This window comes from Cyprinodon tularosa, unplaced genomic scaffold (genome assembly GCF_016077235.1).
Source record: "Cyprinodon tularosa strain WSP-4 unplaced genomic scaffold, ASM1607723v1 ctg275, whole genome shotgun sequence".
Taxonomy (NCBI): domain Eukaryota; kingdom Metazoa; phylum Chordata; class Actinopteri; order Cyprinodontiformes; family Cyprinodontidae; genus Cyprinodon; species Cyprinodon tularosa.
In genome coordinates, this window is record NW_024038980.1 from 1,231,565 (window position 1) to 1,259,096 (window position 27,532).

The window sequence follows — 27,532 nt, forward strand, 5'->3', positions numbered from 1 at the left end:
CTCCTGCTGCAAACAGGGAGCAAACATAATCTAATTGAAGAGCCTGTTTAGGTTGTACACAACGTCTCCTCTGGCTATTCTCTTACTGTGAAATTTCCATGCATTTTAAAGTGACTCTGTGTGGGTTTATCTATACTGTCACATTTAGGATGAAACAAGTAACCGATCCTTTGCCACCAGTGATTCCAGTCAAAAAGCTGGTTATGAGTCACGTCAGAGTGAAAGAAGTTGGATTTGACTCATATGGAAGCTCATAAACTATCAACGACAGAGTTTCTTTATTAACTGCAGAGACACACGTTGAGCCAGGAAGATAAGACCAGAAACAACACTGTTCACATACAAAGAACCAACACAGATATGCACCATATAGGGTGTGTAAAAGATTATCTAGGACTTTAGAGGTTTGGTGTTCCCTTTGATCCCTGACCTACTTAATATTCTTTAGTTGGACAAGTTTTGGCTCAGGGCCAAACCTTTGCAATAAAGTCGTGATCCATCCTGAAACAGAGTGGGAAGTTATCCATTTATCCGTTAAACTGGGAACAATTGTAACGTAGAAGTTGTTTTGCATATATTTAGTACCTGAGATAACCGCTGAATGGTATTTAGTCCGCCTTGTGAACCTTGCGGCGCTTCTCTTGATTTGACTTTAAGATTTACGAGGTTTGGGCATGTTTACTCCTTACTGTCTGTCTTCAATGCACTGTCTTTATCTCACATAACTTGTCTCATAGTGTGTGAAGAACAATACATTTTCTTTCTGATTAAACAAATAATGCTCAGAAATAAAGCCTATAATAGTTCAAAAAAACGAACTGACATTGCATCACTGAGCTTATTTAACTCCATAAATACACTTTGACGTCACAAGGCAGACATACTGCACAATATTTTCCAGACTATATGGAGCACCACACTATAAGTCTCTTTAAGTCTTTTTTTTTAAACTGGAAATGTACAAATTTAAACCACAATGGGCTATAATCTGCTGATATTTACTGAACTGTCCCCTGCCAAACCTGTAGGGGGAGCTCTACATATGACCCATAGGTTAGGGACAAACAGAATTCTAGCTCTCGTTAGCTTTTTGGCTTGCAGCAGTAAGATTTTCTTTATTTCAGCTCTGCAGAAGTTGTGTATAATCTCTTCATTGGTTCGACAGCTTTAATGTGGCAAACAAATTTCAAAATGTGTGAATTCGAGAAATTTGTTCTCAGTTGTGGCTGCTGCTAGCATGTGCTTGTGCTAAATGAAAATTAGCCCCTATCTTCTTTGATTTCCAACTTTGACTTCTTCCCCCTGGTGGTCCAGACAAAAGCTGCACCTTCGTATAAGCCGCATGGTTCAAAGCATGGGGGAAACGTAACGGCTTATAGTCCGGAAAGTGCAGTATGTAAAAAAGGGAAGAATTATTATACCTTATATTTAATCATAGCTGACCAGAGTTCACATTTTTAGCACTTATACTTTATGTATCTATTTTTTGTTATTAATATCAGTAGCTATTTCTAAAACATCAATATCATCAGGTTAATTTTATCGATGAATGTGCATTCCTACTGTTTCAGATGGCCTTTTGGTTCTTCTTTCGTTGAAATCTTGTGAAAACATATATTGTGGTATGATGAAGCTATAGTGAAAGTGTTTATCAGCTTCACCTGAACCACCTGTGATGTTTTTCATTCAACTCAGCCAATCATCTCCTCCGTAGCCAATCATCTTTTCTCCCGCTCGCCAACACACCTTCCTCCCCCCCATGTCTTATCTCACTCACCCTCTGGCTTATTCAACAAACCAGTATCCGTGCCCTGAGGGAAGACTAATCCTTTTCCTAACCCCTTGAACCCTACGGACCCACCGGCGGGTCCAGCTGCTACGTGACCTCGTAATTTTACCAAACCCCCAGTATTGATGTAAAAAACATATTTGGCACAGTTTGGTGACATTTATGGATAAATGTGCCAAAATGGCCTCTCCGCCTAAGAAATTTCTCACTAATACCATTCTAAAATAAATATAATTCATCTGATTGAGTCCAAATTTGGTATATTTTTACACAACATTTAGATTTAAAAGTCTGTACTACTTTTTTGTGCTATAAATAATATTTTGGTAGTGTTTTGCAATGTTTATTTCAAAGAAAATTTTGGCGAGGTTCAGAAAATGCAAAATATTTTGTATTTTGTCCCTAATATTTCAGGCAGGGTCAAAGCTACAATGGTGCTGACACCAGAAAACCATTCTATGACATCTTACCTTTACAGACGTACCAAAAGTTTCTTCTTAAATCTAATAGCTTTGAGGCTATAAGTTATTTACTTTTGTGTGTTTTTGTCAGGCAGAAATTTATTTATACCCCCTTAGGGTGTAAGAGGCTAAGTTACTCATCCAAGCGAACGCCAATCCTCTGCATCTAAAGGACAGATTAGACTTCTCCAACGTCACACATCAAATGTCGCTTGGGTCTGTTCACGAATCAGCTTTGCTGGTCTGCTTCTGCACCGTCGTTCTGGAATTTCTAGGGACACACAGCGGTTTTCCTCCAAAGCATAAAGGGGTAGCCTATTCGAGAACTCACGAGAACTTCGACGAATGGTCACGAGAACTTCGGCAGCGCCAACGGGAGTGTTTATCTTCCAAAACAACAATGGCGCATCCGCAAGATATCACAATCACAGAAATGGATCTAGAGTTGCTAGAAATTAAACAGGAACAGGTTCAATTAATGGAATTGGCATAAAGACAGATTAACCTTTCGTCGTAGTTGTCCATTGTAGTTGTTCCTCGGTTTTTAAAAATGACGCGCCCCGGCACCGAATCCAGAGGGACTACCACACAGACAGAAAGGCAAACCAAGAACCAATCACAGCTGCTTTTTGTCTGTGCACTTCTGCTTGAAGTCTGCGCGGGTTTGCGACCGCCCGACGCATACTCAAGATTTTTTTGAGACAGATTTGACGATTGCAGAGACTATGCGTCAGAAGCAAAAACTGGCCTTAAGTCTTCAGCTTGTGGGCCGGGCGTCGAAGAACTTATTTCATTCATGTCAATATCTGCATATCGTCTTCTGTCTCCTTAAGCCCTGGTCATAATGATCTTGGTTCTGCCATAGATTTCTTCCTGTTAAAAGAGAGTTTTTCTCCCTACTGTTGCTGCACACATGATCGGTGTGAGGGATTGCTGAAGAGTCAATGATTCTATACAATCAGCTGGTTTTCCTCCGATAGAAACTTTTGAGCAATGATCTTGTTAGGTGGTCTCTGTGGAGTGCGGCATGTTGTGGAATGGCGCTCAATATACGTATAAAATGAATTGAACTGAATAAAACCTTTCTGTCACTCCAGGATGAAAAATGGGTTAATTTATAATTCCCTTTTTTTAAGTCAATGTATGTGAACATATGAATTTGATTTAGCAGACAGAAATTTGTATTTGGGATCATCCAGGCTGACAGAGAAAAAACAGTTTGTGTTTCTATTTATAGTGGATGCTATTTGGTTTCAGCAAAGCCTATTGAGTGAGCTGATGTTCATGTTGCTGGTTTAAAACAAATTAATAGATCACTTAGTGTAAAGAAAAATTATATTGAAAAATCACATTTTATTAAAAAGCATGGGGAAGATTCAGAAGATAAACAGCTTCTCTCCACACCCTGTCATAAACAGGACAACTGCTGCAGTGTTCACATTCCTTCTGTTATTTCACTCCTGAACTGGAGAAAACATCAAAGGTGTTTATGGGAAGAAAAGGATTAAACTGATGCTTAATTGTCCACAGCTATGTTTGCAGATCAAAGTCCAGCAATTCATTTGTAAGCAAGATGTTCAGCATGACATTCGTGGTGCTATATATTCTTTGGCAGGACATTTTAGAGCCCATTGTTTTCTCTGATAACAGGTTTTGAGATACATTGGAAAAAAATCAAAATCTAAATACGTAATTTGTTCTTGAATTGAGAAGGTAAAAGGGAGGTTTTGCCAATAGAACAAGAACATTTACATTTAAAATAATGTCCTATTTCAAATGCATTTTATCTAAATATCTTAATTTAAGAGTAAAAACACTCATTGCATTGGCAAATCCTCTCATTTTCCTACTCAAAATAAGGGTAAATACAAAATTTCTACTTATTTTTGGATAGTTTTTTACAGTGTATGGTGTGTTAATCTTAATCCCCCATTGTCAAAACAGTGATGATCATGGTATTATTGTGCTTTTAATTTTGCAAACTATTTACAGATGAAATATGAGATAAAATCAAAAGAAGGTGGGGAAAAATAGATTTTCATATTATGGACATGTTTTAACTCTTCCAAAATATTCCAGCTCTTCTCTGCACAGTAATCATTGCATGTGACTGTTTTACTACTTTTATTGCTGTCTTCACTGTTAAAGTCGTCTCCGGTTGTCTGAAGGCGGGTTTTTCCGCCAGCAGGGTTTGGTTGATTCGCTATTGATTTGTTGGAGAGCCAAAGGAGGAGGAGGAGAAAGTGAAAGGGGAGTGGAGAGAGTGGAGGAGAAATCCCTGTTTGATGAGGGGAGGGAGAGATGTGATTGTTGGAGAGGAGAGTGATCCTAATCAGAGTTAAAGTCGGAGCGCAGAGCCAGGGAGCGCTTCTAAAACACGTGGGACCTGGAAGAAAAGTAAAAGTGTCTTCGGAGTAAAGTGACTCTGGACTGTTTGACTGTTTTCTCTCCTCCTCCTCCTCCCTGCATTCCGCTGAGCAGCTGTGCTTTAATGCGCACCAGAGAAGGAGAGGACGGAGAGAAGAGTGAGGAAGAAGAGGCAGGAGAAGAGTTGAGGAGGCCTGGACACCACCCGTCCTCCCTCTGCGGGACTCCGTCCACTCTCCCCTCCTGGCCCTGCATGGACGGGGATGGGGAGAGCCGGATGCTGTTGCCGCGGGGCTGAGCGCCTCGCTTCACCGTCTGTGGTGCGCCGCTTCCGGCCGCTGCTGCTGCTTATCACCGCTCTCTGCTGCGCTGCTCACATAGGTAACTATCCCGCTGTCATTTAACACTTTGCCTTGATTTAGGTAACTTTAAACACTTCATTTCCCGTATGCACTTATTAGGGCTTTAGGTAATTAATAAGTAATTAAAGGTTTGTTTAGTGCCGGGGCCCAGCACCTCTCCTGTCTGACAATGGCTCTCTCCAAAGCGGCAGTGCAGCAGTCTGAGTCCGGATCGAGTTTCTCCTCCACTCTCCTGGGCCGTCATTCTCCTGTCTGCCCCTTAATGGCTCATGGAGGAGGGGAGGAGAAGGGAAAACAGGGCTGCTACCTCTCCCCATGTCCATAACAGATCTATTGAAATGCAAGTTCAGTCTGTGGTGTTGGAGAACATAAAACCACAGACTGGGATTTATTTCTGACTGGAGGCTTAAAAAGTAAAACATTGGAAGTAGTCAAAGATTCGCTTAAAATCATTTAATGTTTATAGATATTTTAGTGATGCAGGAAATTGCTTAATTGAAACTTATGTGAGGTTAGTGGTACATTTTCAGTTTATCTTTTGCAGATTGCTTTATGTTTTCCCAGCTTTGTATTTTCTGTTTGTGCAGACTGTTTGTTAGGCAGTCACACCTCCTGTAATTAGTTTAACACTGTTGGTCAGCAGGACCCCCCTTTTTTTCCTGCACACACACACAGCCCTGTGGAGCACACTGAACCCTGCTTGCTTTAAACCCCTCTCACTACCTCCTACCCCACATGCTTCAGCAGGAAAGAATGTGTATTTGGTTTTGGTGAGGCAAACACAGTGTTTTATTTGCTAAAAGGTGTGAATAATGTTTCGTTTTGTTGATGCATATGTACATGTGCTGTCAGCTCTGAGCATGTTTGCACAGAAAAGAAGGGAGCGTCTGGATTATCTGAAACTATTGTTGCTGGGGGTTTAGGTGATTGCTTGCTGGTGGAGAACGTGAGAGCGTGCACACAACATTGTGATCGATAAGCTCTTCACAAGCTGTTCCCTCAGCTGAGAGAGAGTTGCAGAAGTTTTATTTGTTTATTTTTTAGAATCTGATCTCCTGAGATTAAAAAAAAGACAAAGAACAGGTAGATAAACACCAGTCTGGGATATCTGGAGCTCTCTGATGGTGGAGAAGCTGCTTAGAGATGCTGTAGAACGGAAAACCGCTGCTTTAAAGCCTAAGCAAATGCAACGTGAGGAAAAATGTAAAATAATTAGAATATGGAGCTGTGGGTACCGGTACATTTTGCCAAAAAAAAACATCTGATTCCTATCTTGTCTTTAATAGAAACACTGGCTCCTGGGAATAATTCAAACAAATCCTCTGAACACATTAGTTTCTTACATAGAGATTTCTTTAATCTCCTCTTAATAGCATTTTTAAGCCTTTTCAGTATTCACCACCTTTACTTGCTTTACCATACGTCCCTTAATCATATGCATAGATTAGACTTTCTTCGAAAGAACAGCTATGAATACTTAATAAGATCACTAGAATCCCCTGAGAAAAAAAGATAAGATAATTCTCTTTAATAAGCAACCTTAGATAGTCAGAACATATTTAATTATAACATGAAAAGCTCCTTATGGAAGGCCAGAATCCAGCGATGGCTCTTTGGTTTTTTACTGGTGCAAACTTTTCTTCAAGGGCTTCTTGTTGGGTTTAATATTAGTAAGTCCACCGAGTTACTTGGATGTACAATAACCTTTTTTTTTTAACTTAAGTCTGTGCACTGTGATATTGTGGTTAAAAAAATGAAATGTGAACAGATAGGATCATGAAGACATCCATTGAGATCTATATGTGGTTTAAAGATGGTCCTGACTGAATGTCTTGCAGCAGTGTTTGAGTCTTGCAGGCCTGATAGGAGGGGGAAAAAAAAAGGGAAGCTCTGGGAGTGCTAGGGCAGCAGACACAATGCTCCCTCAGTGCTCAGACGGTCTGTGCAGCCTTTGCACATATGTGAAGACATATCTTTGGGCTGGTGTCAGTATTTAACAGCCAGGGGAGAGATTCTAAAGCTTGCTGTGAGTGGAGGGGGGGGGGGGGGGGGGTCCGATCCACATCTGCACTCTGATTTTTTTATTTATTTTTGAAACTCAGAGCAGCACTGCCCCCACATGGTTGGACACTAGTCCTTGGTAATTTTAGAAAGGGTAGAGCTTGTAGAAGGTTAAAGTGGTGGTAGTGGTCTAAGTAGACGTTACAATGATAAAGAGGGATCATTTTCTTTTCCTGTTTTGCTTGAACATAGGAGCCATACTGTACCACTGTTTTTTTTTTCTGATCACTGCCTGTGTTTCTGTGCAGCCTGTCCCTTTATGCAGAGCCTTCCTCTCCCTCTCTTTCCTTCTGGACTAATCTAATAGGAGCACGCTGTGACTGATGCATTAGGTCTGGTCTCTAATCTCTCTCTGCCTCTAACTCCCTCTGTACATCTGATGGTCAGTGATACAAAAGGCTCATTTTGACCCTCGTTCCACTTAGAAATGTGGAAACAGATACAAAATCAAAGATTAAATTTCACACCAAGGAATCAGTTCTAGAGGGGTGTGATGGTGAATTTGATTTTTGATCATGTGTTTGTTCTTTTCAATGCGAACAAACAAACCACTCATTCCAGTTTCCACATATAAAACATTTCATTCATTTTCCTTGAACCTTTTTCATAATTTTCCATGTTACAGCCACAAACTTGGGTGTTTTATTGGACATTTTATTGGACAGATGCACTTACTTGTGGAGTGGAAGGTAAATGATACGTCTTTAAACTGATATTTTATAAGCTTGTTTTAAGAGCACAGGTGCTTTGGAAAATTACATTTATGTTTTTGATTTTTGATTTTCTCTCTATCAACATGTGAAAACAACATAAACAGACATTTTGGCTCAAATATTACTTTTTGCAACTCCTTTAGGTCTCCAAGCAGAGAGACAAAGGGGGATAATTACCATCATATTGAATAATTTTGAGTTTTGCCAGAGATTCTTAGCTGGATTTATGTCTGGGCTTTGACTATGCCATTCTAACCTGCATATTGTTTATATTTATCCAGTTTTAAGCGGGTGAGGTGATCAGGGTTATTTACCATTTTGGGTGTCCTCCATAATTAGCATTTTGTATGTAGACTAAGAAGTTTAATTTCAGTTTTTAATTAGTTTAGAATATTTGCTGTTTCCTCTTTATGCCTTAAGTACAAACATGGCTGCTTAATGCTTTATTTTATTCTTTATTCTTCTTAAATCCATATTCACAGAAGAATCTAAGTTGTCCTGTCAACATATTCTCCCTCCTGAGCTATAGATTTCTGCAGCTCCTCTAGAGCTACTATGGGCTTCCCAGCCGCTTCTCAGATTATTGTGTTGCAGGTCAATCAGATGGAGAGCAGAAATTTGTTGTATTCTTAAAGACAAACTGCTCTTATTATATTATAATTAAATTAAATCCCAAATAAAAGCCTTATGATTTCTGGTTCTAACATGAAAAAACAGGATATATTTTTGTGTGTAGGAATTTTTTGCTGGACGCGTTGCCTCCCCCTGTGAATCTCCGTTTTGCAGGCTGTACAGACAGGATTATCTCACTATTGGAAGGGTGATGTTGCTTCATCGTTCTGTCTGGGTGCTCTTTGGTTTATTACACTTAAGGTTTATTGCACTTACAAAGCGGCACTGCTGATTGATCAAGTGTTTTAATCAGATGCTGGTTCTTTTGTCTACTTTTATTGGGTTGGGCTGTAACAGCATATACCTTTGTCAGTCTAAGATCAAAGGAAGTCTTCTCACACTTGTCCTTAACCTCTCCATGTTGGTGCATAGATTTTTTTGTAAAGATAAGGTTTTAACTCTTAATTACCACACATGTATATAATGTTATTATTTAAAGGTATCTCTGATCTTTTCCCGTACAGGTGACTGCCAGCTGGCTACCTCCCAGTGTCGCATCCAGAGGTGCACCACCGACTTCGTCTCGCTGACCTCCCACCTGACGCCCGTTGTGGATGGCTTCCACATTGAGTTTTGCAAAGCTCTGCGTGCGTACTCAGCCTGTACCCAGAGGACAGCTAAGGCCTGCCGGGGAGACCTGGTTTTCCACTCAGCCGTGCTTGGGATCTCAGACCTCATGAGTCAGAGAAACTGTTCCAGAGATGGCCCGACCCCCTCTGCCCACCCAGAGGTCCACCTTGAACCCTGCAACTATCACAGCCGCACCCAGCACACCCACACGCACTCCCACACCCACTCTCACAGCCACGGCCATGGGCGCTCTCGGCCTGGGTACTTGTTCTGCGGGTTGTTTGGGGACCCTCACCTGAGAACATTTAAGGACAGCTTCCAGACTTGCAAGGTGGAGGGGGCGTGGCCTCTTATCGATAATGACTATCTGTCAGTGCAGGTCACTAATGTCCCTGTGGTTCCCGGCTCAAGTGCAACCGCCACCAACAAGGTGAGAACTTCTGAAATGGTTAAAAAATAAAACGTTGCAGCCTTCCTGTTGTCAGTATTATCTATATCAGGAGCAGAGGCTGTCATACAGTGTGTTGGAGAGAACAGGGTTGTAAAAAAATAGGTTTAAAAAAAATAATAATAAAAGACAAAAAGTTGGTATTTTATACAGTTGTTAGCCTTTTCTAGCAGTGCTCTGGCTCTTTCCAAATCCAGTACATTCAAACAGACAGATTTTGGCGGCAATAGAAAGCAAAATATTAAACTGATTCAAATTGTTGTAATTCTCTCAGACTTCCTGTTCCCGTTATTCTTTCCCTCCCTCTGGCTCTCTGCAGCCTGACTGAGCAGACTTAGTGCTTAGTACACAACTTACATATCTGTGCTCTGTCACACTTGACCTTATAACGAATATAGTTTACTTAGAGTCATCTCCCTGTAGTAACTGAGTCCGCACTGAAGGGTGTTACATGAAGTTCATTCTGCAGAGTGAGTATGAAAGGTTGTATTTTGGATTTCAGGAGGAAACCAGGGTTCAGGGCTGAAAGTATGTCACTGAACATCTGTAACAGCCTACAACAAGGCTGACATAGTTTTTTTTAACCTTCCTGTGTGTGTGTGCTTCTTTTCTTTGCCACAAAAATAAGAAATCTTATCAGTGAGGAGACAGCAAACACTGTAGCTCTACTTGATTCTCTTCTAGGCTGCCTGTGTCGCTCTGGCTTCAACAAGCACACAGGTGCAAAGCAAGCGGCCTCGATCTTGTGACCACCTCTTGTGACTGCAGCAGTGCAGCAAACCTAACTCGGTTAACGGCTGCACATAACTTGACCGCTAATACGTTTAAACGAGATGCGTGAAAGAAGCCTCTGTTTACTTGCAAGCTCGTTTGGAAGTATTTGTGTGTCCATGTGAGGAAATATGGGTCCTATAAGTTGCAGTCAGCTTAAAGCACTAGGCATGTTAAAAGGCCCCTATGCAACAGCAAAGAAGCATGGCGCTACATGGAGCATATGAGCCACACAAGGTGATCTTTGTGGTGTTAAAGAAGCAATGTTGATGTTTCCCCTGATGATCTGCCCTCTCTAGCTTAGTGGATAGCTTTAATTATTAAGGCACATACACACACAGCTATTCACTAAGACCATGGCATTCCCAGAGAGAGTAGAAAGCAGGTTTTCTACACTTTGCAGCTGAAGGTTTGACCTTGTGTCAGAGGTGGGGCAAGTTATTAGTCACGACTATTAGATTCGAACACACACACATGCACACACACTTTCATATACACCCACATTAACAGCCCTCCAGGCTTAATGGGCTGCCAGGCCTCATTCCTCACGGCTGTCATGTGAACAAAGCAGCCATTCACCGGAACTATGATGCTGGAGCTAACCGTAATGCTCACCCACCACACCCTGCATCCACCGCTGCGTCTGCACACCCATGGAGCTGTGTGTGTGTGTGTTCATGTGTCAGCATGTTTTCTTAGCTGTGTCAAATTACAACTTGTTAAAAAGTCATCAAGTCCTTTGTTGAATATTGAGATGATTGTGTCTTCCTGTGCGTCTTTATTCACATTTATTAATTGTGTGAATATTCCTTTAGAGATGTTCACACATATTATTTAAAGTTTACACTATGACAGCATGAAAGTTAATGGCAATTGTTTCAGCTGTTGACAATCAATGCCAGACTACTTGTGTCACGCCCTTGGTGATTTCCGACCAATGCTTTGCTATTTTTTACTTGCATTTTGACCTGAACAAAATGGCAGACAATGTACACAATCGTCTCCCAATTGTCTGATGATGTAAAAAATGTCTATGCTGTTTCCCACTTTAGATCACCATCATCTTCAAGCCTTATGAGGGTTGCACAGACCAGCGGGTCTACCAGGCTGTCACAGACAGCCTTCCAGCTGCCTTTGATGATGGGACAGTGAGCAGCGGAGACCCTATCCACACCTTCTTCGGTGCTGGCGGTGCCTCCGGTAAAGTCCGGGCTCTGTGGATCTCTGAACGGAGCCCTGGGCGCCACGTGGAACTGCATGCTGGCTACATCGGTGTGACAGTAATCATCCGCCAGGTGGGGCGCTACCTGACGCTGGCTGTGCGGATCCCAGAAGAGCTGGCTCAGGCCTACGATGATACCCAGGACCTGCAGCTCTGCCTGAACGGCTGTCCCAGCAGCGAACGCATCGACCACTCGGGACACCTCCCTCTGCCGCTTTCCCCCCCTGCACTGGGCCTACAGCGACAGCAGCTGCGCCGGCCTAGCTACTCCTCACACACGCACGCATACCAATTTGGATCTTCACCTATTTTTGGCATGGAAGAGGCAAAGGAGCGCTGCAGCGAACAGCTGGAGGTCCTGGACATCTACTTCCACTCTTGTGTATTTGATCTCCTGACCACTGGAGATCCTAACTTCACACTGGCCGCACACAGTGCCCAGAAGGACATGGAGAACCTTCATCCACACCGGGATAGATGGAGGATATATCCCCGTGGCTCTGCAGCCTCCTTCTTCTACTCTGACTCTCAGCTTATCAAAAAGCTTGCTCTGCTCCTGCTGTGTACTCTAAGCATTGTATTCATGTGAGAACGGCCCCCAATGTCTGCCTGAATGCATGTAGGCCTGTATAAGTGCACTACAAAAGGAGTTTACAGAGGATTTGTTTAGCTGAGAAACGACACTGAGCACTGATGCAGAGCGAAAAAAAACCCAGAAGATCAGACATTTATTGGGAACTGGAAATGTTTTAGGATGCGGGGAGGTGGGCTGACCCTCCCCTGTGTGAACAGGAAGGCCTGCCAGCACTGACTGCATCTTACCTGGCATGGTCAGAATCATCAAATGCAACTGACAATGAGAGCATCTCCATGTGGGTGAATCATCTGTAAATAGTTATCTAGTTTCTTAAGTGCACAGCGTGATAGTATAAATATTGTTTTCTTTATGTGATTTTATGTGATTTTTTTTTCCAAATACCTCAAACAGAGGAATTTTGTTTTTTTTAAGAAAAGCACTTTATTTTAACTTTTTTTTTACACAATGCCAGTCAGTGTTTCTGCTCCTTTTTTTCACTAAACCAATAATTATTCAAGTATTTGTCCTGTTTTTTTTTTAGCTTTGATGCTAAAATGAACCATTTTTCCAGCAGCTGATCTGCGTGAGCATTTATTTTAAGGACAATTAATGTGAGCTTTTCTGTTGAATGTATTGGGTCTGTTGTCGCTGCAAATACCATCAGTACTACTCTGTTGTTATTGGATTCTACTTCTGTCTGTGTGTTTTCAGGGGTTTTCAATATTTTTGAAAAACAAATGAATGTTTGCTTTATTTTATGTGATTTACATCAGAACTATTTTATTGTTTTTGCCAACATTTAATGATCATAGTGATTTGTTTTCACTGCTTTGCTTACATATAGCTGGTAGTTTCCTGAATGCAAGAGCTTGCTTTTAGGACTTTTCTTGGTACCGGTACTTACCAAGCACTTTCCCCAAAACCTTAAAAGATACTTTCTGGAATTTACAAATTATTTCCCTGTCATTTTAATTCAAATTACTGATTACATCTGGGAATATTCTTTGAGCTTTCATTAAACCTACTGGTGATTTATCAAGATTTTACCAAGTACCTTCATTGAACTTAAGGCTCATTTTCTAAAACTTACCACACACTCTCCTGTACCTTCCATAGAAATAAGCACTTTCCTAGAAGCTGCTCTGAGGTACAGCTCTATATTATGAGGAAACTTTGCTCTTGATAAACTTGACAGAAGTTCCAGGAGAGTACCTGGCAATTTCCAGAAAGCAAGCTCTAAGATTCAGCGGAGTACCTGGTAGATCCCTGAAAAATAGTAAAAGTTCTAATAATGCATCTTGTTTGTGCCAAAATCTGACCTTAAAGTCAAAAGAAAGTACAGACTATGTTATGCTGTGCTACCTTTTTTTTGGTTTGATTTTAACCAAAGACAAATGGCATGTTCAGTGTACTCCCCACCAAACCAGCACCTTCATTCTGTCTCTTTTTAAACCTTGCTACTTTAAACCAGCTTAATTTTTGGCCCGGTGTTTCATACTGAGATAAAAGTGAAATATTGGAGGTTAAAAAGTATCTTATTGAAATGTGTCAGCATAAGCACTGTGATGTGGGAATCAATGCCTTGTAGAAATTTCTACCCTATGGAACATGTACCATTCTGTATATTTATTCCCAGTTGGTTCGATCTGCTTAAGTTTTAGCTATTGTGTGATCTTCTTTCATCATGTGAGTGTCGGTTTGGTGAAGAGTGACTGGTTAGTGATGAAATACCTTAACTTATTTATGAACGTAGTGTCCTTTAGGGGAAGTTAAGCTTCATATTCTTGTTGTTGGATAATTATTTAAATAAAAACGTCAGATGTGATTGTGCTGCCACCTAGTGGTGCTCCCTTGCTATGTTACTGTGTTACTAAAAGCGCTCAAAAGACTAAAAAAAAAACAAGAATGGAGGAATTAAAGTGTGTGCTGGTCTTTTATTTAAACAGAATGAAGTCCAAACACTCATGTATTATTTAACAGGTAATATACTAACAGTCATATAAGGCTGCTGAACTGGTCATGTGTTAAATGTCATGCTAAACTTAACCATTGCAGTCCATAAAAAAAATGTCACATTAAGCTTTGCAGAACAATTTTCTCTACAGTACTTCATAGTTGATGTAAAACAAGTTTTAAACTTTAAATCACAATAGATTAATTTCTAAAACAATAATGTATTAAAAATAAGTTACACTAAATGTAAAACAAAAAAAACATTTTCTCTTGTGTTTAGGAGAAGCCTTTTTTGTATTTAGGTAAGAGTAGCATTACTTTGGGACATTTTTACTAAAGTACAAGTAAAACATTAATTAACACAGTTATTCAAGTAGTAATAAAAATATATTTGGTTGAAAAAGTATGTAAATAATGATTAAATGGGTCATTACCTTATTACTGGTGAAAATGTAACTAACAGAAATATATAGCAAAGAAAAACAAATTAAGAATGAGTACAAAAAAAGTTTTATCAATTTAAAATGTCAAATATGCAGATGAAATAAATTCACAAATGCTCTTTTAGAGTCAGTGCAACAATTGACAACCCACTTGTTGATAAAATGGTTTAGAGGAAGACAAGTGAAATTTTAAACAATTAAACACTAGCATATATGGAACATTATTTCCTTAAAATAAACTGTTATGCTCAAATGACTGCAGTAGCGATATAAACTAGACATTTTATCTTGCATTATAAATTCTCTTTTTTGCATTATAAATTTTCTTTTTTGCATTTATATTTCAATGAATCTTACAGCTTGTGCCAATAAACACAGCAGTTTATAGTTTATAGAATTTTCAAACAATGTGAACTACTCTCAGTTTATCACGATGCAACCACAAAATCTATACATTTCATTGGAATTTTATATTCAAAATGATACATCTTATTGTTGAGGGAAAATGTATTTTAAAACAACTACTTATTTTATTTTATATTTGCCCCAGTTATTTCAATACTGCTTAACAAATTCTAGGGTTAAAAAAAAAAACCCATTCTGAATATAGATCATGGCCGTAGCATCAAACTGCAGCCCAGCGATGCATTCAGCAGAGATAAGAGACCTGGTCAGAGATCATGGGGTGTAAGAATCTCCAGTTATAGAAGAAAAGCTGTTAGACCATAAAAAAAAAAAAAATTGGGCTAGAGATGATTTTCAAACAGGACAATGACAGTAAAAACACAAGAGCTGAAAACAATAAAATAATTTGGTTCAAAGCATAATCATGTGTTGGGATGGCCCAGTCAAAGTCCACGCCTCAATCGCTGTTTGTGGGTATAAGTATAAAAAAATTAAAAAGCAGTGAATAATTGGTTATTTAAATGTCTGAAATGGAACTGGTAATTACCTTAAATTGTATTTTGCCATTTCCTACATGTTCTTTTAAAATAAATGTATCAAAACAAAATACAGTACCAGAGCTCCACAAGCATCTTTAAAAGTATGTGAAATTTACAAGCATTGATCCACCTGTGTGCCGTTATGTCTTGATCAGATACCATCAGACTTGGCCTCACAAACAGTCTTTTTCAACTGCCACAGTCGGCGACACCTGGAATTTGAAATAAAACACCCCAAAAAAGGCGCCACTACCAGTTCAGAGCGGTAAGTACTTGAGGATTATTTCTCTGGCTCCTTTAGCTTTTACCAAAGCTCTCTGCAAAACCAACTTCTAGAGGTCAACCATAAAGGATGGGAGAGCTCCTTTCATCTTCGGGAGTATAAGCCATCTCAGAGTTGACAAAAGAAGAAGCTTCAGTTGCTCAATATTCTTTATACCATCATGTTCAGCATCCAGAGCTCTTCCTTTCAAGAAATCTAAAAAAAAAAAAACATTTTGTTAAGATTTGTTCTTAATATATAAACGTATTTCCTCTTTTATTGACATATTAGGTTTTTTAGTTGCAGTTAGTGAATAAAAGTTCAGTTTCAGTAGTTAAAATTTAACCTGTTAACATCCACCTCATTTTGAAGAAATACTAGTTTTTGCTTTAATTTTTTTCATTTGCCTATTTGCTCAAATTTCCCATCTAATTATTTGGGATCTATTCCTATTTTCTAAGAAAAGTAAAACATATTCAAACTCAACCATAATGAACCTATAAAGTAGATATGTCCTAATGCTAAAATGGTTAAATGTACATACAGTACATAGAGACCCACTTTCTTTGGTTCTGGTATCTTGAAAAATGACTACTTGTTACTTAAATGTCAAGGCAAAATCACCTCCATCAGTAACCAGCTCCAGGACTCTGACCAGTTTTAATTTTATGGTATTGAATAAATTAAGAATACGTTTATTAAAGCAAAAAAGCTGGAATCTTCTATCTTCAACTGGGCGATCACTGATGAAATGTTCTGCTGTTTTCCATAAGATCTGATGTATTTTGTTGATTTTTTTTTGTTATAGCGTCCTATTTAATGAATCACTCTTACCATTTAATAACATAAACAGTCATTAGTGCATCAAAGACTATTATCTTCATTAGAAGGAGCCTCATACACATCACCAACACAATGTTCGTCCTCACTGCAAGAGCTGTAAATAAACACACGTTAGCAAGTAGAATCTGCTTTACAAACTGAACATTTTTCATTGAGGTCATTTAAAAATGCTATACCTTCTCTTTCTTCATTATCGTTGTTGCACATTTCAGCATCAGCTTTAAGAATAGTAGAAGGATTATCAGCTAACTTAAGTGCTGTTGAATCAAATTCCTGACAAATAAATTCAGACTCTGATCATTACCTGTAGAGGCGATGTTGTGCAATTTTTTGGCTCTTGAGTGTTTCCTTCGTCGCACTGAGCAGCTGTAAGATGGCCAGTTACTGGTGACTACGGTGATGATCGCCACAGCACTGTGACCACGATGCTTCCTGGTCACAGCACCGTTGTATGGACTGGCGTAGCTGTAGCCCTCATCAGAGGCTGACCTCCAGTTGATCTCCAGGTGGCCTCTCCTGAAGTCGCTCACCACACAGACCAGCAGTGTCAAGCCAAGCTTCTCCCCTGTTAGGTGGACCGGTGGAGCAAGAGAAGCCAGCAGATTACCCTCAACCGCTCCTGCAACAAGAACAGTAGAAAAAATCATATTAAAAAGTTTATAAGTAAACTTAGAAAAGTTGGACACTGAAAGAAACAGCAAGAATTGGTGGTATACATGCTCAAACACATTAGTAAGAAAATAAATGAGAGAATCAGTTATTTAATGAATTTCATAGAGCCAAACAGAGGAAAACAGAAACATGGTATGGCAAAAAAATCAGGAGCTTAACAAATAAACAACGACAATAAAAAAAGAGTTTTAGGAGAGGTGAAGGTTGTTTGCAAGACTGTAGAAAAACAAATGCATTGAGGATAAGACTGGGGACATTGAAGGTAGTCAAAAATATGATATTCATAGATGAAAGGTCATGAAAAGGGTGTCACAAATTAAAAAACAATTCTAATTATAAGTGGAATTTAAATAAATAATAGCAATAGAGGAAAATAAATACTTGATGTTAAAGTAGGAAAGTTTTGTTTGAAATGACTAAATGTAAAATTCCAAACAAATAAGTCTTAGGTTTTCTTTTTGAAGTCTTAGTCTATTTTGCTGTCAGATCTTCAGTAATGCTGTTCCCCCCCCCCAAAAAAAAGTAGCCTTAACCCTAATTTTCATTTAGAATTATTGATGTCTGATACTCTAAAAGAAAATCTGACATAATTGTACAGCTAATACAAATTAAGTTATTTCAAACATAACTCAGAGCACCTTAAAATCAATTCTACAATGAAAAATTAGGCAAAGCAGAGGCTATAAAATAGGAGCACTGTGATATCTCTAAGCATCGTTATGCATCAACTTTTTTTTTCTAAAAACAATAAAAATATTTAAAATGTTGGTAGTAAAGTACCATAAAGAGTGAAAATATAATAAACAAATCCAAGCAAATTGAGCAGAATCCAAATAGAGGCTTATTTTCCTGTAACAGAAATAATTTTGCATACTTTCCCTCTTTACAAAATAAGAAGGACAGTTAAAGCTCTCACCAGTCCATAGATAGATAATGGGAAGATAAATAAGTCCCCTGGGTGGCTCCGCCATTTCTACCCTGCAGTTACTCTGACTTTCACAAGCCCTGTTCAGTGTTTACTGTACGTGTGTGTGAGTTTTGTGCGTGTTTGTGTACCTTGTGTGTGATTGCATTAAAAAGAGGGCTTTGCCAGGAGCATTGCATTGTGGGGGATTGGCATGTCTCATTGTTGTGACCTTACTAACAATGGAAACCCCTTACACCCTCACAACACACAGGGAAACTCTAACACCCAGAAACACAGACAGAAGAGAGAGAGAAAGACAAAGTGTGAAACGTTTTATGGGATTCCTTAAAACTACAGGAAAGTAAGGAAGGCATTAGGAATAACACTGGCAACTGGAGACCCACCTGTGTTTGGCTGTTACACTGAGGTAAGATGATATCAGTAGCACCTGCACACAGAGACACACACACTTCTATAAAGTAATAAATATATGAATCAATTTGGACACGTTGCTCAAAATGTATTCTTCATTAAGTTATAATAAAAGATTCTTGTCTGTATCCTATCATCTTAAGTCACTATCTCACCTCTTTCTAGTGGACACACACCTACAAACTAATCTGAGCAGTTTTTTTTTAATCTTCAGTGGGCGGCATCTTAAAAGGGAAAGCGAAACTGAAAAGCAGGATGATCAAGGAAGCATGATGAAGCTAAAGTGATCGAGGTAATGCTTGTTTTGTAATAGTTGACATTTTCCACATCAGACATAGAGCTATAGTCTAGATAATCTCTAACAATGTTTTTAGGTTGTAGGGTATCTTAGATTCAGTAAATATGTGCATAAATAATATGTCTGGCACAGTGCAGCTTTAAGAATGTTCCTGGAGCCTGGTTTGAACTATAGCTGTGCTCCGGCAGCTGCTGTCACCTACAGTCCACTTCTTTCTTTCTGACCACATGATGAAGGCTGTCTTGTTTATGCTCACATGTTTGACTCCTCTAAAGAAATAGGTCTGCTGTGTGCCAGAATTAACTAAGCATGTGATTAACTAAGCATGTGCTCTGTATGGCTTAGTTATTCTTAGCAGGTTTACTCCACCTGCTCCATGGGAATAATTTAGCCTCTTTATTTTGGACACTGACTTGATAATTCATTCGATAGCTGCAGTTATATCAATATACAAAGAAAGTGTTTTATGTCCCAAACAATCTGTTTATTTTCTGGTAACAGAAACCAGTTATATGGCATAAAGTCTTATTTAGCTCCAACAGGTCAGTTTTAGAGTATAAAACCATTCTTAGCAAACATGTGGTGACAGTGGGAAGTAAAAACTCCCTGTTAACGGAAGGATTCAGACATGTTAAGGAGACAGAAACAAGATAAAAAAAACAGGGAACCACTGGCCATGAGTACGGTATGTTTTATGGAGGAGGTAGACTATTGTACAAGAAGCAGCACAGAAAAGAACAAATACCATATATCTGTTACTGGCTTTATCTAGGAACAACATGCTGCTAAACTAGTACAATTCACTGAAAGGAAGTTTACAGAAGATAACTGACTAAATATACTGACTCTGTCCAGGATAGAGCCACTGCTAAACATAAAGGTTTAGAGGCAGTTTTTCTTCCTGTGAGAAAAATAAAGCAATAATTACACTGCCATGAGTAGCAATATCTTTGTCAACGACTCCATTTGCAGATGCACACAAAATTCCTCCGTCAGAAAAAATTTTTTGAGAAAGAAAAAGGAGAGAAAATGTTTTAGCAGTGGCAGGAATAAAACAATGGTATAATAGTTAAAGTGAACAGGAGTCATTCAATTCTATTAAAAAGGCTTCTGTTTTCTACTTTACAAAAGTAGGATTTCATAAATGGATGTATAACTACATCAGAATAATTTAGCTGCCGTTCAAGTTCAGTTCCCAGACTGTCTTCTAGAATAGTTTGAGAAAAGAGGTTGCTTACATTCAAACCTGCAATAAAATTATTTTATGCAAAGAAACAATGAATACACAGATGTTTGACTTCTTATGCTTGATTTTATTTCATGTCTTTCAGGTTCAAAAGAAGAATCCCAGAAGAGTAGTCATTTTATTTTCATAATTAATGTTGAGTGGTTGCTGCAACTGACTTCAACATTCAGGTTATAGTTAAAAGAGCTGAGTGCTTAGAGTTGGTCATATACTGAGTCATTTTATTGAATCATTGCAAAGTCATTCCCTTTGCAATGATTCCAGTAGGGTTATTAGTGCTGTTGGCTGTCAAGGTGTTTCTGGTTGGGTCCCAGACCTCAGAGCAGGCAACAAACCCTCCTAGTTCTACTGGAGAACAGCCACCTCTGGCTGATGGTAATCTGTCTTTCCCCTGGAGTCGCCTTCGCCTGCCAAGGTACTGAACACATACGGTCAGATTAAAACAAAAAACGCAGATATCTGTGTTTTGACTCATTGATGAATTAACTGTCATGTTTCTGTGTTTCAGGTATATTGTTCCTCTTCACTACCACCTTCTCCTGCACCCTAACCTCACAACTCTCAGGTTCACGGGCTCAGTGCAGATTCAGATTGATGTCCACAACAATACAAACTGGGTTGTTTTACACAGCAAGGGTCTTCAAATCTCCAAGGCCACAATTTTAGATCCTGACCTTGCTCATGTATCTGATCAGGTAGTTACTAGTACAAGGGGGGCTTTTTCTGTCACTTATCAGCTTGACAATCCTTTTCTGTTTTAGGTTCTCCCAGTTCTTCACAACCCTTCCCACGAGCAAATAGGCATTTTTTCTCCCAGGGTTCTCAGCAGTGGGCAGAAGTATTTCTTGTATATAGAGTTTGAAGCAGAGCTGGCAGATGGATTTTATGGATTCTATAAGAGCACCTACAGAACCAGTGAAGGAGAGATCAGGTAAGAGCAAGTTTCCTGTTTTTTTTAGCAATCCTGTAAACATTATCCAACACACACCTTTTGCCACCACTGTGCTACTATCTATTTACAGAAACCTAGCTTCCACTCACTTTGAACCCACAAGCGCTCGAATGGCATTTCCTTGTTTCGACGAGCCAAGCTTCAAAGCCAATTTCTCTGTGCGGATCAGGAGGAGCCCAGAGTACATTTCTCTCTCCAACATGCCAGTAGTGAGTGCTGCATCTTTGAAAGGCGCTGCATACATTTCATACATTGATAAAAGAAAAATCCTCAGCGTTCCTCTGGGTTTCAGATCAAAACTACACCACTGAGCGGCAAGCTTTTTGAAGATCAGTTTGCCCCGAGCGTAACAATGAGCACGTACCTTGTAGCTTTCATCGTTTGTGACTTCAAGTCTGTGAGTGCAACAACATCATCAGGGGTCAAGGTGAGGTCCTTACGGTTTGCTAAACTGCCGTCACTTTTTTACTTGACTATAACTTTCTCAACCCTGAATTTTGGTTCATCACTGGTTTTGATTTTTCTATAGGTCTCCATATATGCTGCGCCTGAGAAGTGGAAGCAAACTCACTATGCTTTGGAGGTTGCAGTTAAAATGCTGGACTTCTATGAGGAGTACTTCAACATTCGCTATCCTTTACCCAAACAAGGTTACATTAATTTCCTTTCTTATGTCTTGTGTCTAGTCTTTACCCTCTACTCTTCATTACTTTTTCATCCTCTTGCAGATCTAATTGCCATCCCAGATTTTCAGGTTGGCGCAATGGAGAACTGGGGCCTGACTACCTATAGAGAGACCAGCCTTCTCTATGAGCCCCTCACGTCCTCCATCTCTGATAAACTCTGGGTTACAATGGTCATTGCTCATGAACTTGCCCATCAGGTAAAAAAAAAAGTTCAGCTCAATAAGGCATTCAGATCATTATCTCACAATTCTACTCTAAATGCCCTAGATTTAGACAAAGACTTAGAGCTAAAGTTCTTTTGTTTGCACTGTAGTGGTTTGGGAACTTGGTGACCATGGATTGGTGGAACGACATCTGGCTAAATGAAGGATTTGCTAGATACATGGAATACATTTCAGTGGAGGCCACTTACCCTGATCTCAAAGTGGTAAAGTGTTTTATCCAATAATTATTTATCACAGTTATTCCCTAAAGAGAGGACTGATATTAATTTAACTGTTCTGGCAGGAGGAGTATCTACTGCACACATGTTTTGCAGCAGTTGGTCTTGATTCATTGAACTCCTCCCGGCCTATATCCAGCCCTGCAGAGAGCACCACTCAGATTGAAGAGATGTTTGACACAGTTTCCTATGACAAGGTAGAAGCTCTCTATTTTGATCATAATTGATAGGCCCTAAATTGAGGTTGCAGACACAAAATTTACATAATAAGATATTTTTTACACACTAGGAGAAATCAGTACATCTTCATTACCTCTCATAGTTAACAGCTACAATTTTTTTCTAGGGAGCATGTGTCCTCCACATGCTAAGGCATTTTCTGACTGAAGAGGTGTTTCAGGGCGGGACTGTGCGATACCTACGCAAGTACAGCTACGGAAATGCTAACAATCAGGACCTGTGGGACAGCCTGTCAAATGTAAGACACTATGTTTTTTTCTCAGACCTTAGATTACATTAGGGAACATCTTAATAAAGAAGCATTGTAAAGCTGTGCAGTGCATCTTTCACATTTATAGTAACAAAAGGACAAAGTGAGTTTGTTGTTCTGCCTTAGCATTTGACACAAAAATGAAAAGAAAAAAATGAAAAAAATAGAACAATGTTAGTTAATATTGGACCAGTATATTTCATATCCAAGTTTAATATTTAATAAAAAAGAAGAATATATTTATTTAGACATGCTCAGAAGATGACTTCACCTCAGGAAAACATTGCTACAGCAGTGGCCAGGCCTCTAAGAATGCAGTGAGTAAAATATTTAAACCTCACTCGCTCTCCTGATGTCAAAACATTCAAACAATATGGTTTGCAAGTGCTGATGTTTAATGTCGTCCTGCAGTATCTGTTTGCAGGGGAACACCTGAACCTGACAGCCATGATGAACACTTGGACTCTACAGAAAGGGATTCCTTTGGTTACTGTGAGCAGAAAAGGGCCACGACTGCTGCTTAGGCAAAATCGGTTCTTGAGGACGGTTCTTCCCTCTGATCCTCAGTGGGCTGCTGTGCAACAAGGGTAAATTCACAAGTATTAGTAACTTAATGGTCCTTTCAAACTTTTGGTCCAATTTTTATAATGAACACATTTTTTTATTTTATACACACTTTTGTTTTTAAATAGTTTCCTTTGGCATATTCCTCTGACATATAAGACTGATACATCCAACACCATCCACAGACATCTGATGACTTCTCCCACAGGTAAGAGATTAAATATCATCCTGTGTGAAGGTCTACCATTTTCACCTTTGCTTTCTGATAATCCAACTGTTTTATGCTGTTTCGTTTTTTAGACAGCATACACATCGGAGAAGAAGTTAGTTGGGTGAAAGTAAACTCTGATATGACTGGTTATTATGTGGTTCATTATGCTGATGATGGCTGGGATGTGATAGTAAAATTACTGAGGGAAAACCACACTGCTCTGAGCTACAAGGACAGGACCCACTTGATACACAATGCATTTCAGCTGGTTACGTAAGTGATAATGTTGCATAAGAAAAGCTTCTATATGTCTGTAAAGAAAGTAAGGGTTACATTTTCTATCCATGTAAAGGGCGGGGCATCTCACACTTGACAAAGCCTTGGACTTGATTGGTTATCTACAAAAAGAGAAACACATTGTACCTCTCCTCCAAGGACTGGGTTATCTAGAGGTCTTCTACCACATTATCGAGAAGAGAGATGAACCTGTTTTAACTCAAGATCTGGGAGTAAGAGAGCAATATATCAAAGCATTTCCTAAAAGGTATTTTATTTTGACGTTGTCAGAATGTGACGTGCTGTTTCTCTGCCTCTGAGCAGAAGTACATCCTGCAGTTTTTCGGAGCTGTCATTGACCAGCAGACATGGAGTGACAGCGGCACTGTGTCTGAGCGACGTCTGAGGTCGGAGGTCCTGTCTCTGGCCTGTCACCTGGAATACCCGCCTTGTCTGGAGCGTGCAAATAAACTCTTTAAAGACTGGCTCCATTCCAATGGAACATTGAAGTCTGTTTGAATCACATTTTAATAAATATAATTTTACTTTTAATTTTCATTTTATGATACATTTTGATAGTACCTTCAGGAAAGTTCTAATTTATTAGATAGACTCAACAAGGTGTCAGAAACATTTCTTAGAGATTTTTGTCCATAATGATAGGATAGTTTTAAAAAGTAGTTATGGGATTTTTGTGATTCACTTGTTCCATTTAACCCCAAAGGGGCTTTGTTAGTGTGTGATAGTTTAATCTTAACTATGTTTAAATTGCTAATTGTATTGAGGTGAGGGAATATGATTGACTAATTCCCTGTTGATGTTACGTTTCCATATCATCTATCCTCTGAAAGAATGGGTTGCATACTTTATATGTCACTGAGTCTAACATCACGTCCTGTGTTTACTATAGTTTACCTACTGATGTGGCAGAGACCATTTTCTCTGTGGGAGCACAGGATGACCACGGCTGGATCTCGCTTCTGAACTTGTACAAGATTTCCCTCTCTGAAGCACAGAAAAAAATGATTCTTTTTGCTTTGGCAACCAGCAAAGACCCAGACAAGCTCAAAAGGTGCTGGAGGATAATTTATTCTAAGACATGGTATTACCATTATGTGGCAAAAATTATTATGTGTATCACAGTGCAGCTGCCTTGGTTTGTAAAAGACAAACTGTGAAATGAAAAAAACAAACAAACAGCACAATTGTGGACATAAATGGTAAAGAAAATCCGTTGTGTAAGTATGTGTTATTGTATGTATTAATTTTGCAGGCTGCTGGCGATTGGTCTGGAAGGGAAGGTGATCCGATCACAGGACCTATCCTACGTGGTTTGGATGGTTGCTCGGAACCCAAAGGGATACGATCTCGCCTGGAACTTTGTCAAAAAGAACTGGGACTCCCTGGTTGAAAAGTAAGAATGACTCATTTTTAAAATATCAGCATATTTAAGTCTATAAATATGAAAGCTTTTGAAGGTCTCTCTGATGAACGGCCTCTTACCATCAGAGCACCCTTAAGATTTCATCCGAAGATTTTTGGAGCAAATATTGGGTTTATTTCAACAGTCCTGGTTTTTGTATTTCTAAAAATTGTCCTCCATTTTTTCACACATGCAGGTTCCAGTTAGGCTCATCCTGCATCAGGAGCATGATTATTGGGACCACAGGGCAGTTTTCATCTCCTGAGGAGCTAACTGAAGTAAATTTATACTTTAATCATTGAAGATTTGTGTGTTTATTTTAAAGTTGACATCTGCCTCTATTTAACTTATTCAAACATTTTGAATAATTTACCTTAGCAATGAAAATATTACAATATTATAATAATACTTATTATGTAGTAATTTATTTTCTCTTTATGTCTGTGTTTTTCCTCAGGTGGAACATTTCTTTGAATCCATTAAAGAGCAAGCCTCCCAGCTTAGAGCAACGCAGCTTGCCCTAGACAATATGAAGAAAAACATCAGATGGATTCAGAGAAACTTGGAAACTTTGAGAAACTGGCTCAATGATCAGGTCAAATGACATACAGCAGAAACATGCCAGCCATCTGGGAAAACAAAAAAAATGTAACTCTGGGAAAGAGACTTTAATTATTTTTCGAGGATTTTGTACGTGCTGCCTTAATTTTTGAGATAATAAAAAGCTTTGTAAACGTAAAATATTCAAAATCTTGAATTTTCTCTGTTAGAGAAAAAATAGTTAATGAGGAAAATGGCAGATAGTGGGTATCATGAACAGTTTGTTGTTGTTTGTGTGAGAAAAAGAGAGCAAAGATTATCAATTTGTCTATAAATGGATTCATAGTGCCTCCTTGCTTCATTGTGTTGTATTAACTGTTTACTTTTACCCAACTCATACTACTGTGCATCTACATTACTTTTTGTTGTCATTTGTCCACATAGATAGAGAATATGTGGAACACCTCTATAATGACTTCACCACAGACATCCCCAAAGATCAGACTGTAGCATTATTTAATAAAGGAAAGCTATATAAGCACAATTCATGATTTCTGATAGAATAGTACGGTATCCAATTAGAATGACATGGTGTGTCGACCACAACAGCCTCAAAATATGTTAAGTGTCTGCCTATGGCTTCTTGTCACCAATATGAAATTTAACAACTTCAGTGACCTTTACCATTATAGACTTGCCACCTAATACTAAAAAACAAAGTGGTTCTTTTCCACAATTTCTAAAACACCTCCGACCAGCTTGCTTGCTGTTCCATCAGTCCAGATAGGAACATGTCCTGAAGGCCTTATTCAGAATGCCAATATATAATTTTTCAGTTTCCTGTGGCATTAGTGGTCTTTATTTACACTCAGTAGGTAGGGAGAAAAGAAATTCAGCAAAGGTCCTACAGTCAATAATTGGGCTAAGAACAGCTGCAGACCCACTCTACAGCTCCATCATGGGTAGCCCCAGCAAACAAAATTTACCCTACACATCAGATAATCTAAAATGCTTTCAAAGAAAAATCAAAGGTTCACAGACACTGGGAATACCTTAATTTAATGATAGTTGAGAGAAAACTTTAAGGTTTTTAAATCAGCCAAACATAAGTTAAATATAGGCACACTTGTGTGGATATGTCTCAAAAGCTGGGATTGACACCACACCTGAGCTTAGAGCATTATTTTTGGAAAAAAAAAGTAGAATTTCCTTTTTTGTGCAAACTTCAATTGATAAACAAGCTGATATTATTTTAGCTTTTTAACTGGTATCAGTCAAACATTCTGTTGCTTGATTTTGTACCATCTGGACACCTTACAGATTATTTTAATAAACCTGATAACAGAGCATTGTTATGATTAATTATTATAGATAAAGACATGAAACAGGTACTTAGCATCCTTAGAATATTTGTGGTCTAAGACAAAAATGTGTGAGAAATGGGCTTTGTAAAAAGGTAGTAAAGATAAATTAATTATACAAATAGGTGAAAACTATGTTTAAAAACTGTATTAAGAAAAGGTTAAACTAGATGTATTGTGTGACAATAATAACAGAAGGATTTTTTTTTTGTTTTTTTTAATGTAAAAATCTGTTTTCAAAAGCCCCAACTCCTTGAAACATTCCTGCTTGTAGTTACATTTCTGCTCTTTAAACTTGAGCATGTATTATATTAGCACATTTTAAGCTTTTGCAGAGGAGGACTAATGGGGTAATCTTAAAAAAAAAAAAAAAAAAAAAAAAAAAAATATATATATATATATATATATATATATATATATATATATATATATATATATATATATATATATATATATATATATATATATATATATATATATATTATATATATATATATTATATATATATATATATATATCAATAATATATATATATTATTGATCAGAACGCTAATTACATATTCAGGTAGGAATC

General features: G+C 38.6%; 2 protein-coding genes across 3 annotated transcripts; both read left to right on the forward strand.

Annotated features, from left to right (window-relative positions):
- Positions 1–4,517: 4,517 nt before the first annotated feature.
- Positions 4,518–13,920, forward strand: rgmb (repulsive guidance molecule BMP co-receptor b). Its single transcript, XM_038290013.1, has 3 exons — positions 4,518–4,998; positions 8,890–9,425; positions 11,267–13,920. Exons 1-3 carry the CDS (start codon positions 4,881–4,883, stop codon positions 12,023–12,025), a joined length of 1,413 nt encoding a protein of 470 aa, XP_038145941.1. The 5' UTR covers positions 4,518–4,880; the 3' UTR covers positions 12,026–13,920.
- A 3,876-nt stretch (positions 13,921–17,796) lies between these two features.
- On the forward strand, positions 17,797–25,949 carry erap2 (endoplasmic reticulum aminopeptidase 2). 2 transcript variants are annotated; one of them, XM_038290012.1, is made up of 22 exons: positions 17,800–18,464; positions 18,684–18,761; positions 20,099–20,428; positions 20,522–20,708; positions 20,775–20,944; positions 21,036–21,174; positions 21,258–21,392; positions 21,495–21,615; positions 21,694–21,848; positions 21,965–22,078; positions 22,159–22,290; positions 22,440–22,571; positions 22,832–22,900; positions 22,995–23,170; positions 23,276–23,355; positions 23,448–23,631; positions 23,711–23,867; positions 23,959–24,143; positions 24,545–24,706; positions 24,908–25,048; positions 25,254–25,335; positions 25,515–25,947. In XM_038290012.1, exons 3-22 carry the CDS (start codon positions 20,268–20,270, stop codon positions 25,659–25,661), a joined length of 2,829 nt encoding a protein of 942 aa, XP_038145940.1. In that variant the 5' UTR covers positions 17,800–18,464; positions 18,684–18,761; positions 20,099–20,267; the 3' UTR covers positions 25,662–25,947. The 2 variants fall into 2 exon arrangements, with proteins under 2 accessions (XP_038145939.1, XP_038145940.1); XM_038290011.1 differs by having other exon boundaries at positions 17,797–18,464; positions 21,495–21,848; positions 25,515–25,949.
- Positions 25,950–27,532: the final 1,583 nt, after the last annotated feature.

What these genes read in the sequence shown, in the direction of transcription:
- erap2 (XM_038290011.1), top strand. Translation starts at nt 20,268, where the DNA reads ATGATTCCAGTAGGGTTATTAGTGCTGTTGGCTGTCAAGGTGTTTCTG. An exon ending in CTCTCTCCAACATGCCAGTA is followed by an intron (nt 21,175 to 21,257) that starts GTGAGTGCTGCA and finishes TCTGGGTTTCAG; the next exon opens with ATCAAAACTACACCACTGAG. An exon ending in TGGGACTCCCTGGTTGAAAA is followed by an intron (nt 25,049 to 25,253) that starts GTAAGAATGACT and finishes TCACACATGCAG; the next exon opens with GTTCCAGTTAGGCTCATCCT.
- rgmb (XM_038290013.1), top strand. Translation starts at nt 4,881, where the DNA reads ATGGGGAGAGCCGGATGCTGTTGCCGCGGGGCTGAGCGCCTCGCTTCA. An exon ending in CTGCTGCGCTGCTCACATAG is followed by an intron (nt 4,999 to 8,889) that starts GTAACTATCCCG and finishes TTTCCCGTACAG; the next exon opens with GTGACTGCCAGCTGGCTACC. An exon ending in GTGCAACCGCCACCAACAAG is followed by an intron (nt 9,426 to 11,266) that starts GTGAGAACTTCT and finishes TTCCCACTTTAG; the next exon opens with ATCACCATCATCTTCAAGCC.